This window comes from Pristiophorus japonicus, chromosome 1 (genome assembly GCF_044704955.1).
Source record: "Pristiophorus japonicus isolate sPriJap1 chromosome 1, sPriJap1.hap1, whole genome shotgun sequence".
Classification (NCBI taxonomy): Eukaryota; Metazoa; Chordata; class Chondrichthyes; family Pristiophoridae; genus Pristiophorus; species Pristiophorus japonicus.
The window spans coordinates 428767535-428782459 of record NC_091977.1 but is presented as its reverse complement, the minus strand read 5'-3'; the positions used below and the strand labels follow the sequence as shown (position 1 = coordinate 428782459).

Sequence of the window (14925 nt, the reverse complement as noted above, 5' to 3'; positions counted from 1 at the left end):
CTTGTCTACCGTGAGTCCCATTAGCATGTCCAGCACTACCCCCCCTAGTGATAGTGATTGTCTCAAGGTCCTCCCTTCCCACATTCCTGTGACCAGCAATTTTTGGCATGGTTTTTGTGTCTTCCACTGTGAAGACCGAAGCAAAATAATTGTTTAAAGTCTCAACCATTTCCACATTTCCCATTATTAAATCCCCCTTCTCATCTTCTAAGGGACCAACATTTACTTTAGTCACTCTTTTCCGTTTTATATATCTGTAAAAGCTTTTACTATCTGTGGCCAGTGCCCATCCAATGCATTTAGAGTTTAACCAAACACTTGTACAAATTAAACATCATAGCTGAATATTTAAATTTAGGGATTTTAGTAATCTTAATGTTCTATTTACTTAAATACACACACACATAATTTTCCCATTTTTCATGCTGTCCCCATTGTCATTACCATTTCCCACACAGACGTGGCTGCTCGCAGACCCAACCTTCAGCCTTGAAGTACCTGGCCTTAGTGAGTTGCATTCAGTTTTCCCGACCACTCTGAAACCATTTAACCTCTACTTTGTGTTGTAATGAAGCCAAGATTTCTGACTTGTAGCAAACTGCATGCACCATGTAGCAGTATGCATTGTTGCCCATTTATAATGACATCGTTCCATGTTGACATCGTTCAATGTTGACATCTTAACGGCTTCTCTTTAAACTTGGGATTGCGGTGAAGTAATAGGCTAGCTGCTATGAACGAGAGTTCCCGATTTCAGGTTGATGACCTTTCGTCAGAACCCAAGATGAAAGGTCATCAACTTGAAATGTTAACTCTAACTTCCTCTCTCCATAGATGTTGCCTGAGCTGCTGAGTGTTCCCAGCATTTTTATTTTATTTTAGATGTCTGTAGGTGGCTGGTGTGCAATGTGCTATACCAAATATTTGCCAATCACATTTGCTACAGCTTTATATGACAAGTATGTCACTAAACATTGGCTTGTGGAATATGTTCTGTATTTCTGCCACCTACCTGGCAGGAAACCTGTGAAGTCATTAAGCCCATTCTATTGCTGCTTCATGGGCATCCCTGAAACATGTGTCCATCTTTATCATATCTAAAGCATCTACATGAAGTAATCTGCATATCTTCATCAAACATTATTGCTTGGACTTTGTAGCTGTGGTAAGCACGTAGCTTTGCAAATCTGTTCTGGTGGCTAGAATACATGTTCCCTTGCAAGTACCCCTCTCTTTATCCTGAGGTGCTAATTAAGAACATAAGATCATAAGAAATAGGAACAGGAGTAGGCCATACGGCCCCTCGAGCCTGCTCCACCATTTAATACGATCATGGCTGATCCGATCATGGACTCCGGTCCACTTCCCTGCGCACTCCCCATAACCCTTTATTCCCTTATCGTTTAAGAAACTATCTATCTATGTCATAAACTTATTTAATGACCCAACTTCCACAGCTCTCTGAGAGAAGAAATTCCTCCTCCATCTCAGTTTTAAATGGGCGACCCCTTCAGATTTTCCCCCTAGTTCTAGTCTCCCCTATCAGTGGAAACATCCTCTCTCTATCCATGTTGTCAAGTCCCCTCATAATCTTATACGTTTCGATAAGATCAACGCTCATTCTTCTGAATTCCAATGAGTAGAGGCCCAACCTACTCAACCTTTCCTCATAAGTCAACCCTCTCATCTCCGGAATCAACCTAGTGAACCTTCTCTGAACTGCCTCAAAAGCAAGTATATCCTTAAATATGGAAACCAAAACTGCATGCAGTATTCCAGGTGTGGCCTCACCAATACCCTGTACAACTGTAGCAAGACTACCCTGCTTTTATACTCCATCCCCTTTGCAATAAAGGCCAAGATTCCATTGGCCTTCCTGATCACTTGCTGTACCTACAGACTAACCTTTTGTGTTTCATGCACAAGTAACCCCAGGTCCCGCTGTACTGCAGCACTTTGCAATCTTTCTCCATTTAAATAATAACTTGCTCTTCGATTTTTTTTTTCTTCTGCAAAAGTGCATAACCTCACACTTTCCAACATTATACTCCATCTGCCAAATTTTTGCCCACTCGCTTAGCCTGTCTATGTCCTTTTACAGGTTATTTTGTGTCCTCACACATTGCTATTCCTCCCATCTTTGCATCATCAGCAAACTTGGCAACATTACACTTGGTCCCTTCATCCAAGACGTTACTATAGATTGGAAATAGTTGGGGTCCCAGCACTGATCCCTGCGGCACCCCACTAGTTACTGATTGCCAATCCGAGAATGAACCATTTATCCGAACTCTCTGTTTTCTGTTAGTTAGCCAATCCTCTATCCATGCTAATATATTACCCCTCTACCCGGTGAACTTTTATCGTTTCAGTTTCTAGTGGTGTGTGCAATCTGCAAAAGAAAGGTTACCTACCTTGTTGGCTGGTCTTTATTCTTTTAACAACCATATTCCATACATAGCTCCCGCTCAACTAATAAACATTTTTGCTTTCATGCATGTTTCGCGTCAAAAATGAACTGACCTCCAGAGTGAGTGTTTTTTTTTCTCCCCAATTTTCTCTCTCCCTTCTGCACTGAAAGTGTCGAATTCTTGTTAAAGTAAGATACCAGGGGTACCATTATTACCAAGGTTTACAAGTAGCCATTATTCACATGGAAGCCTTGACGATGAGCATCAACAAACTAATCATTTGTGCGCATCATAACTGCAACTAGACCTATTCTCACCCAACAGTCACACATTCTGGTAGTGATTGCTGGATAGTCGTCAAGAGTGGGAGCCCAAGATTGTATTTTTTTTTCTTCTCAGCTCAGGATTGCTGAAGCCAATCATCGAACTCCCCACCATTGCCCCAGCTGAGATCAGATATGAGGTATTGAATGCAGTGATCGTGACCATCTTTAAAAAGGGGGACAAGTCCGACTGCGGCAACTGCAGGGGAATCTCACTGCTATCAGCCACTGGGAAGGTTGTCGCTAGAGTTCTCCGCAACCGTCTTCTCCCTGTGGCCGAGGAGCTCCTCCCGGAATCACAGTGTGGATTTCGTCCCCTGCGGGGTACAATGGACATGATCTTTGCAGAGTGACAGCTGTAGGAAAAATGCAGGGAGCAGCAGCAGCCGTTATACATGGCCTTTTTCGATCTTACAAAGGCCTTTGACACTGTCAACCGTGAGGGCTTATGGAGCAACATCCTCCATTTGGATCTCCCCAAAGGTTTGACAACATCCTTCACCTTCTCCACGACGACATGCAGACCGTGATCCTTACCAGCGGTTCCATTACAGACCCAATCCACATCCGGACAGTGGTCAAGCAGAGCTGCGTCATTGCTCCAACCCTCTTCTCAATCTTCCTCGCTGCCATGCTCCACCTCGCAGTCAACAAGCTCCCCGCTGGAGTGGAGCTAAACTACAGAACCAGTGGGAAGCTGTTTAACCTACACCGCCTCCAGGCTAGGTCCAAGATCACCCCAACCTCTGGCATTGAGCTGCAGTATGTGGACGATGCCTGCCTCTGCGCACATTCTGAGGCTGAACTCCAGGATATAGTCGATGTATTCATCAAGACATATGAAAGCATGGGACTTACGCTTAACATCCGTAAGACAAAGGTCCTCCACCAGCCTCTCCTCGCCGCACAGCACTGACCCCCAGTCAAGATCCACGGCGCGGCCCTCGACAACGTGGACCATATCCCAAGAGCCTTTTATCAACAAAGACAGACATTGATGCAGAGATTCAACATCGCCTCCAGTGCGCCAGTGCAGCCTTTGGCCACCTGAGGAAAAGAGTTTTCGAGACCAGTCCCTCAAATCTACCACCAAGCTCATGGTCTACAGGGCTGTAGGAATACCCGCCCTCCTGTATGTCCATGCCTCTGATCCAATGTACAGAAGACACTAAGTGTCTGGAGATATATCGCCAACGATGTCTCCGCAGGATCCTGCAAATCCCCTGGGAGGACAGGCGCACCAACATCAGTGTCTTTGCCCAGGCTAACATCCCCAGTATTGAAGCACTGACCACAGTCGATCAGCTTCACTGGGCAGGCCACATAGTTTGCATGCCAGACACGAGACTCCCTAAGCAAATGCTCTATACAGAGCTCCTTCACGGCAAACGAGCCAAAGGTGGGCAGCGGAAGCATTACAAGATCACCCTCAAAGCCTCCCTGGTAAAGTGCGACATCACCACTGACACCTGGGAGTCCCTGGTCGAAGACCGCCTTGGGTAGAGAAATTGCATCCGGGAGGGCGTGAGCTCTTCGAATCTCAACGTCGTGAGCGTGAAGAGGTCAGGTGCAGGCAGCGGAAGGAGTGTGCGGCAAATCAGTCCCACCTGCCCACCCCCCCCCCCCCCCCCACCCTTCCCCCGACGAATGTCTGTCCCATCTGTGACAGGGCCTGTGGCTCTCGCATTGGACTGTTCAGCCACCAAAGGACTCATATTTTAGGAGTGGAAGCAAGTCTTCCTCGATTCCGAGGGACTGCCTATGATGATGATGATTGAACATGGACCCTTCCTGGTCCATATGCCTCGGTTATGCGCACTCCTCGCCATCACGTGAGCCTGAGGTAGATATTGTTACACTGTACAGAATGAGGGTGGTTACATAGAGATGCATCTGCAGTTGTAATATGATGTCACAAAATATCTTGAAGGGATATCGTCAATGTGATTTTTTTTTTCCCCGTAGAAGCTGGTCCATTGCCGGACTACTCCAGCAGTGTGTAGCCGATGCTTTTTAGAAGAAGAAAGCAAGCCCTACAAAGCAATAACTCTTTCCCTCAGCTGGGTGGAGAGCGACTTTCTACTTTCATTGTTCAAGTGGAAATAAATTCAAAGATTTCACGAGAATTCTCTATACACAGCCTACATCCATTCTGTACATCAACAAATGCAACATTTCATTCTCCAATGAATGACTCAACATGGCTACCCATTAATCCCCTCTGCTCCAACTCATAAATCCCTCCCAATGGCCATAAAGGCAATTTCAAATATCTATACAGTGCAGGCTTGAGGGGCAAATCACAAAATACAACTGTTGTGAAAATATTTCCGTGTGTGATTAACAATGCCATCTCACTTGGTAATATTTTCCAAACTTCAGCCAATTTGCCAGATACAAGCTGAATTACACCAATGTAGAACATGCACAGGAGACCCTCCAAACATATGCATGGTTGGAAATGGGTTCCATATAACAATTTTCACAGCTTCTCCCACCACTAAATATTTATGCCGATTTAGACAGATGGAGAACTTGGCTCATAGCTACTTAAAGTGTGAAGTCAATGAAGATGAATGTGTTACCTCACCTGCTGGATGTATTTCAAGTTCTCTTTGTCAGAGTTCCTAATTCAGATTGCAGCAATTGCAGGCCATCAGCAAACACATCTCAAAATCTGCATAGAGAGGCAAGTGACCACAATATGCTTCATTCACATGCAAATCTCAAATCGCAGCTGCTAAAACATATGGATAGACATGGAGAGCAAAGCCTTTGACCAACATTTCTCTTTCCCCCTACCCATGCACACACATCCCTTGCTCTTTGTACATCCCTGAAAAGTCTGAGGCATTTCGTAGGTGAGCTTATTCTAGGAAGGAATTTCAGAGCTGAATGCACGACTGCCAGTTGTGAGGCCAAGGGAGGGGAATAACTAAAGGGGCCAGATTCGAGAATGAAGAATTCAGGGATTGTAGTGCTGGAGGAGGCCTCTCGAGTGACAGTGGTGGTGGCTGGAAAAGTCATTGGTCGAAATGCTCGGACTACAATTGATGCTTGTCTAACTGCGACCCAAAATGGTCGGCACGAGTCTTGGCTATATGAGTGCATGTTCTCATCCCAAACCTCCAGCTAACGCCTGTCATCCGAGTCTGAGTTTCCTCATTGCCTATATGATAGGTGCCTGCTTTGCGGAAATTTCTACACTGAGCAGCTTGCACCATGCTGCCTACCTTGATGTTCTAGACATCTAAGTACGAGGCAACATGCCAAGTGCTTCATAGCAATCATAGAAGTTTACAGCACTTTTCGGCCCACAAGAGGCTATCCAGCCTAATCCCACTTTCCAGCCCCAGGTCCATAACCCTGCAGGTTATGGCACTTCAGGTGTACATCCAAGTACTTTTTAAATGTGGTGAGGGTTTCTGCCTCTACCACCCTTTCAGGCAGTGAGTTCCAGACCGCCACAACCCTCTACGTGAAGAAATTTCCCCTCAAATCCCCTCTCAATCTTTTACCAATTACTTTAAATTTATGCCCCCTGGTTGTTGACCCCTCTGCTAAGGGAATTAGGCTCTTTCTATCCACTATATCAAGGCCCCTCATAATTTTATACACCTCAATGAGGTCTCCCCTCAGCCTCCTCCGTTCCAATGAAAATAAATTCAGCCTATCCAATCTGTCCTCATAGCTTAGATTCTCCACTCCCGGCAACATCCTCGTAAATCTCCTCTGTTCCCTCTCCAGTGCAATAATGTCCTTCCTGTAATGCGGTGACCAGAACTGCGTGCAGTACTCCAGCTGTGGCCTAACCAGTGTTTTATACAGTTCAAGCATAACCCCCCAGCTCTTGTATTCTGTGCCTCGGCTAATAAAGGCAAGCATTCCGTATGCCGCCTTAATCACATTATCTACCTGGCCTACTACTTTCAGGGATCTGTGGACATGTACTCCAAGGTCCCTTTGTTCCTCCACACTTCTCAGTATCCTACCATTTAATGTGTATTCTTGTTCCATGTTAGCCCTCCCAAAAGGCATTAACTCACACTTCTCTGGATTAAATTCCATTTGCCACTGTTCTGCCCACCTAACCAGTTGATTGATGTCTTCCTGCAATCTGCAGCTCTCCTTCATTATCAACCACACAGCCGATTTTAGTATCATCTGCAAACTTCTTAATCATACCCCCTATATTCAAGTCTAGATCATTGATATATATCACAAAAAGCAAGGGACCTAGTACCGAGCCCTGCAGAACCCCACTGGAAAGATCCTTCCAGTCGCAAAAACACCCATCAACCATTACCCTTTGCTTCCTGCCTCTGAGTCAATTTTGGATCCAACTTGTCACTTTGCCCTGGATTCCATGGGCTTTTACTTTTGTGACCAGTCTGCCATGTGGGACCTTATCAAAAGCTTTGCTAAAATCCATACATACTATATCATATGCTTTGCATTCATTGATCCTCCTGGTTATCTCCTCGAAAAATTCAATCAAGTTGGTCAGACACGACCTTCCCTTAACAAATCTGTGCTGACTGTCCTTGATTAATCAGTGTCTTTCTAAGTGAAGATTTATCCTGTCCTTCAGGATTTTTTCCAATAATTCCTCCACCACTGAGCTTACGCTGACTGGCCTGTAATTACTCTGTCTATCCCTTTCTCCCTTCTTAAACAAAGGTAACACATTAGCAGTTCTCCAGTCCTCTGGCACCACACGTGAAGCCAGAGAGGATTGGAAAATGATCGTCAAAGCCTCTGCTATTTCCTTTTTTGCTTCACTTAGCAGCCTGGGATATATTTCATCCGGGCCTGGAGATTTATCCACCTTCAAAGCTGCTAAACCCCTTAATACCTCCTCTCTTACTGTTTATTTCATCTAATATTTCACACTGCTTCATCCAGGTCCTCATGGGAAGAGCTCTGACAAAGCGGTATGCCTGCCATGAGGCTGAATTCTCTTTCAGGGTACTCTTGCCAGGTCAGTGTACGTTAGAGTGCTCCCTTGCTGTCGCCATCTCCTCTATTTGCCGCAACTACACTTAATTTTTCATCCTGAATCTTAAATAATTGTTAATGTTTTCCCAATACAGGATAACACAACAACTAGAGAGAATGCTGAAAGTATATCATCAACCCAACAGGAAAAACAAATAAATATGTTGGGCTTTGAACATCGATTTTCAGCTAACAGTGTATGCGACTCGCTTCTCGAAGTAATTGAAAGCCAGGGAGCAGCAGGATGGGCAAAGCAAAATCTGAAAGTAGTTATACAGAGAGTGTACTGTCTTCCTGTTAAAGATGTTCTTCACAATCACCTGACCAGAAACAACCAATCAGATAATTCTCTACCTTCAAATGTAGGTCAACAGAATGCAAGGTAAGCCCTGGACTGAAATATTGCAACCAAACTGTCATCATTTACTTTTTTTTTTGATAAACTCAGAAGAAGGACCACGGTTCATAAAGCAGAATGGTGCCAAGGTGAAGAAAGTAGCAGCAAAAATAAGGAATTGGTGAATAGATAGTACCAAGCTTAGGTTTTAGAAGCCTGAAGATTGGAGGAGGAAGTGAAGAATGAGCAAGGTAAGGGGTTCAAACTTTTAAGATCCTAAGAAAGAATGAGTTCGAGTCAATGAGCATCTTGACTTCAACATGCTGAGGATGCAGGAAAGAGAATACAAACATCAAACTCCTTGGCTCAGCAATATGAGCTGCCCGAGGATAAACGAACAGGGGGCTAACCTGTTTGGAAAAGCTAGCAGAATTGGAATCCCCAAGAAAGATTAATTCAGTCCCTCTAGTCCTAGATTGTTCACAGCACAGAAGGAGGCCATTTAGGCCATCATGTCTGCCAGCTGTCTTAAACAACTATCCAGTTAGTTGAATTCTCCTGCCCGTTTCCCATATCCATTTTTCTTAAAGACTTATCCCCTTCCATTTTTAAAACTATTATGGATTCTCATCCCACTGTTGTTTCTGGTGGGCCATTCCATGTCTTAACAAGACTTAAGTTAAAAAAAATTCTCCTCACCTTCCTTTGCACTTTTGATGATTTTAAATTATGTTGTCAAATTGCGGTCTCAATACTTTTTCTCAATTTACCTTATCAAAACCCTCATAATTTTGGGCTCCTTTCTCACTCCGTGATGGCACTATTTTTCTCAAGTCTTGCTCTGCCCATTAATGGAATATTAATGGAATTTGGAAGGCTGGTTGGCCTACTCCAGCAGTTCTCAAACTTTTGCAGGCTGTGCCTCACCAAAAATCCTCATACTGGGCCCAAATTTGCCCAGGAGTTGCTTTGCTTTTTTTGGAGCAACTTGATTTTTCTGGAGTATCATAAAAATCCCCATTTTACGCATTCAATTTGCGTCAGTGTAAGTGAGTTAATTAGGATTTTTTTTAGTTTAGTTTTGTTCAAAAGGAGGCATTACCAGCCACCTGCACCCGTTTTGGCCACTTAAGCCACTTTGCACAGCTAATAGTTGCTCCAAACTAACTTAGGCCAGCGTATGTGGCCACTTGTGGTCGCACAGAAAACCCTCGCAGAGTGTTAAGAAATCAGCGCAGGTAGATACTTAATGACTTGACTAAAGAATGTGAGTAGGATCAAACAGCTATACAGGACATATGACAAACTTCGCAAAGTTAATTTACTATACAACAGAAGCATTCATGGAAGCTTAAACTACAAAAGTAAAAGTAGTAAAGAGATATAACACATTTACATAATTTTTTCAAAATAGCCAAATAAAAAATAGAAGTACCTCCTGCTCATAATTCTTATGTTCTTATGTAGGAATGTATTTTCATCAAAAGGGTTAAGGAAAGTCTTGAGTAAGCTCATTAAAATTACTGGCTACACAGTTATCACAGCCCCTACCTGCACCCCAATCAAAACTCTCGCCATCCCACCCCCCGCAAAACAAAACTCTCCTCACTAAACAAAGCACAACCATCAATAATAAATAAAAAATAAAACTTAAGTCCTATCTCGGCCAGGGAAGTCAAAGGGCCGGCCGGTGCGGGAGGCCACTTGGCTTGGGATCGGGGCGGGACATCGGGTCCCACGCTGCAGAGGAGGCGCGAAACCTCCAGTGCGCATGTGTTGAGCTGCTGGCACTCTTTTAAGCTCCGCCCCCAAATTGAATTACCACGCCGGGCCAAGCCATGGGAGAGGCCACAGAGCGGCCAGAATCTTGGGACAACTTTTTGTCCGAGGAAGTCAGCGCATCTCACGTGAGTGCGCCGAAAAAACGGATAGGCCAAATTTGGGCCCACTGTCTCTCACCCCAATAATTATGAATGCTATTATCATTAGATCTGAAGAAGTGGAAACCAAGGCCTACAAATGTAAGTGCTGTGACCTATTTGGAAGTAGGAGAGGCCGACCAGAGTGGTTGTCTTGGCAGGGTTGCCCTATTTTCCCACTGTTTTGGGGCAGCATAGTGAATGAAGATTCAACCCAATATGTCTCGTGAAAACTGTGTCCATATTTGGTTATTGCTCAAAATAGTCAAACAAATGTCTATCATTATTTCTGAATTGTGTTTAGTCTGAGGAAAAATGTGCCTGCTATAGAAAATGAATTTGTATTCATTCCTGAAAAAGAATGTGGAAAGTAAGGGAGGTAGGGGAGGGAAGAACTTTTCTACATAGTTGCAGCTAAAAGTTTCCTGTCCCTTTCCAGTATGTGGTATATTCACAGGATATCTTCCACGCTGGATACAGTACGTTTTCCCCTGACAATTCTAGCACAAGGTATGCATAGTTAAGTTTAATATGATATTCTAAATGTTAGAGGGCTCGCTGTGGAGCTTGTGGTCCAGTAGGTCATTCAGTCCCTTAAGCCTGTTCCGCCTTTCAATTAAATCATGGCTGACCTGTCTCTTAATTCCATCTAACCTGTATCTTAACTCCATCTACCCGCCTTGGTTCTGTAACCCTTAATACCCTTGCCTAACAAGAATCTTATCAATCTTTGTTTTAAAATTTTCAATTCACCTAGACTCAACAGCTTTGTGGGGGAGAGAGTTCCAGATTTTCTCAACCCTTTGTGTAAAGAAGTACTTTCTGACATCACTCCTGAGCGGCCTCGCTCTTTTCAGGTTATGCACTCTTGTTCTGGACTCTCCCACCAGAGGAAATAGTTCTCTCTATCTACCTTCATCAAATCATATCCCAATAATAGATAATCAAGGGTCTATAGGGAGGGAGGAACTTAAAACAATCACTATCACTAAAGAAAAAGTACTCGGTAAAATAATGGGACTAAAGGTAGACAAGTCCCCTGGACCTGATGGTCTGCATCCTAGGATCCTAAAAGAAGTGGCCGCAGAGATAGTGGATGCATTGGTTGTAATCTACCAAAATTCCCTGGATTCTGGAGAGGTTTCAGTGGATTGGAAAACCGCAAATGTAATGCCCCTATTTAAAAAAGGAGGAAGACAGAAAGCAGGAAACTATAGACTAGTTAGCCTAACATCTGTCATTGGTAAAATATTGGAATCCATTATTAAGGAAGCAGTAGCTGGACATTTGGAAAAGCATAATACAGTCAAGCAGAATCGGCATGGTTTTATGAAAGGGAAATCATGTTTGACAAATTTGCTGTAGTTCTTTGAGGATGTAACGAGTAGGGTAAATAAGGGGGAACCAGTGGATGTGGTGTATTTGGATTTCCAGAAGGCATTCGATAAAGTGCCACATAAAAGGTTACTGCTCAAGATAAGAGTTCATGGGGTTGCGGAGTTGGGGGTAATATATTCGCATGAATAGAGGATTGGCTAACTTACAGAAAACAGAGCGTCGGGATAAATGGGTCTCAACTATTTGCAATTGATATTAATGACTTGGATGAAGGGATCGATGTAATGTAACCAAGTTTGTTTGTGATACAAAGATGGATGGGAAAGCAAGTTTGAGGAGGACACAAAAAATCTGCAAAGGAATATAAGCAGGCTAAGTGAGTGGGCAAACATTTGGCAGATGGAGTATAATGTGGGAAAGTGTGAGGTTATCCATTTTGGCAGGAAAAATAAAAAAGCAAATTATTATTTAAATGGAGAGAAACTCCAAAATGCTGCAGTACAGAGGGACTTGGGGGTCCTTGTGCATGAAACACAAAAAGTTAGCATGCAGGTACAGCAAGTAATCAGGAAGGCAAATGGAATGTTGGCCTTTATTGCAAGGGGGATAAAATATAACAGCAGAGAAGTTCTGCTACAGCTGTACAGGATATTGGTGAGGCCACACCGAGCGTACTGCGTACAGTTTTGGTCTCCTTATTTAAGGAAGGATAGACTTGCATTAGATGCAGTTCAGAGAAGGTTTACTAGGTTGATTCTGGAGATGAGGGGGTTGACTTATGAAGAAAGGTTGAGCAGGTTGGTCATATACTTATGGAGTTTAGAAGAATGAGAGGTGATATTGAAACATATAAGATAATGAAGGAGTTCGACAAGGTAGATGCAAAGAGCATGCTTCCACTCGAGGGGGCATAGTTTAAGAGTAAGGGGTCATCCATTTAGAACTGAGATGAGGAGGAATTTCTTCTCTGAATGTCGTGAATCTGTGGAATTATCTGCCCCAGAGAACCGTGGAGGCGTGGTCATTGAACATATTTAAGGTGAAGATAGGCAGATTTTTGAGCGATAAGGGAGTGAAGGTTTATGGGGAGCGGGCAGGGAAGTGGAGCTGAGCCCGAGATCCGATCAGCCATGACCTTATTAAATGGCGGAGCAGACTCGAGGGGTCAGATGGCCTGCGCCTGCTCCAAATTTTTATGTTCTTAAATCCTTCACTCATCTTAAACACCTCAACTAGATCACCCCTTAATCTCCTATATTCAGGGGAATACAAGGCTAGTCTATGCAACCTGTCCTCATAACTTAACCCCTTTTGCCCTGGTATAATTTTGGTAAATCTGCGCTGCACCCCCTTCTTGAGGTACGGTGCCCAGAACTGAATTCAGATGGGATCTAACTCAAGCTCTGTACATCTGTAACATAACTTCCACCTCTTTGTATCCATAAGAACATAAAAACATAAGAAATAGGAGCAGGAATAGGCCACCTGGCCCCTCGAGCCTGCTCCGCCATTTAATAAGATCATGGTTGATCTGATCATGGATTCAGTTCCACTTCCCTGCCTGCTCTCCATAACCCTTTATTCCCTTATCGTTCAAAAATCTGTCTATCTCCGCCTTAAATATATTCAATGACCCAGCCTCCACAGCTCTCTGGGGCCGAGAATTCCATAGATTTACAATCCTCTGAGAGAAGAAATTCCTCCTTATCTTAGTTTTAAATGGCCGGCCACTTATTCTGAGGTTATGTTCCCTAGTTTTAGTTTCCCCTATGAGTGGAAATATCCTCTCTGCATCCATCTTGTCGAGCCCACTCAGTATCTTACATGTTTCGATAAGATCACCTCTCATGCTTCTGAACTCCAATGAGTTTAGGCCCAACCTATCTTCATAAATCAACCCCCTCATCTCCGGAATCAACCCAGTGAACTTTCTCTGAACAGCCACCAATGCAAGTATATCCTTCCTTAAATACGGAGACCAAAACTGTGCTCTAGGTGTGGCCTCACCAATACTCTATACAGTTGTAGCAGGACTTCTCTGCTTTTACACTCTATCTCCCTTGCAATAAAGGCCAACATTCCATTTGCCTTCCTGATTACTTGTTGTACCCGCATACTACCTTTTTGTGTTTTGTGCACAAGGACCCCCAGGTCCCTCTGGACTGCAGTACTTTGCAATTTTTCTCCATTTAAATTATAATTTGCTTTTCTATTTTTTTCTGCCAAAGTGGATAACCTCACATTTTCCCACATTATACTCCATCTGCCCTTAGTCTGTCGATATCCCTTTGCAGATTTTGTGTGTCCTCCTCATAATTTGCTTTTCCACCCATCTTTGTAACATCAGCAAACTTGGCTACATTACACTTGGTCCCTTCATCCAAGTCATTAATATAGATTGTAAAAAGTTGAGGACCCAGCACCGATCCCTGCGGCACCCCTTAAGTCACTGTTTGCCAACTGGAAAATGACCCATTTATCCCCACTCTCTGATTTCTGTTAGTTAGCCAATCCTCTATCCATACTAATATATTACCCCCAACCCCGTGAACTTTTATGTTGTGCAGTAATGTTTTATGTGGCATCGAATGCCTTCTGGAAATCCAAATACACCAGATCCCCACTGGTTCCCTCTTTTCCACCTTGCTCGTTACATCCTCAAAGAACTCCAGCAGATTTGTCAAACATGATTTCACTTTCTTAAAACCATTTTGACTCCACTTGATTGAATTATGCTTTTCCAAATGCCCCGCTACTGCTTCCTTAATAATGGACTCCAGCATTTTCCCAATGACAGATGTTAGGCTAACTGGTCTATAGTTTCCTGTTTTTTGTCTGCCTCCTTTTTTAAATAGGGGCGTGACATTTGCGGTTTTCCAATCCGCTGGGACTGCCCCAGAATCCAGGGAATTTTGGTAGATTACAACCAATGCATCCACTATCGCTGCAGACATTTCTTTTAAGCCAACAGGTCCAGGGGACTTGTCCGCCTTTAGTCCCATTATTTTACCGAGTACTACTTCTTCAGTGATAGTGATTGTATTAAGTTCCTCCCTCCCTATAGCCCCTTGATTATCCACTATTGGGATGTTTTTAGAGTCTTCTACTGTGAGGACTGATACAAAATATTTGTTCAGCCTCTCTGCTATTTCCCTGTTCTCCATTATTAATTCCCCAGATTCATCCTCTCACGGACCAACATTTACTTTTCTATCTCGGGAGCCTTACTTTCTCTGCTCATCCACAGTTATTTTCTTCTCGCCATTTCGAAAATACTCTGATCTATCTTTCTTTGGTCCATAATGGATGACTTTGAACTTCCCCACATTGAACTCTATTTGCCTCAATTTTGCCCAATAAATACAAAAAACATTTTCAGCATGCAAATTGAATACCATCCTCATGTCTGCAAAACCCTGTATCCAAACTCTTTCTATCTGTTTTTATATTTAATGCCAGTTTACTTTCATAATCTATCTTCCCCCTCTCATTTTTTTAGTCGTTCTTTGCTGGCTTTTAAAAGTTTCCCAATCCTTTGGCCTCCCACTAGTCTTGGCCACATTGTATGCCCTTGTTTTCACTTTGGTATCATCCCTTAA

At 43.5% G+C, this 14925-nt stretch overlaps 1 protein-coding gene and 1 long non-coding RNA gene across 2 annotated transcripts in view; one reads left to right on the top strand and one right to left on the bottom strand.

The window, feature by feature from the left end:
* Positions 1-14925, top strand: part of spidr (scaffold protein involved in DNA repair) — a 451063-nt gene that overhangs the window by 255611 nt on the left and 180527 nt on the right. The window contains exon 10 of the mRNA XM_070892572.1: positions 7828-8114. Within this exon, the coding sequence (XP_070748673.1) occupies positions 7828-8114 (287 nt within the window). The remainder of the gene's footprint in view (positions 1-7827; positions 8115-14925) is intronic.
* Positions 1-14925, bottom strand: part of LOC139275304 (uncharacterized) — a 162341-nt gene that overhangs the window by 105161 nt on the left and 42255 nt on the right. The window lies entirely within an intron of this gene.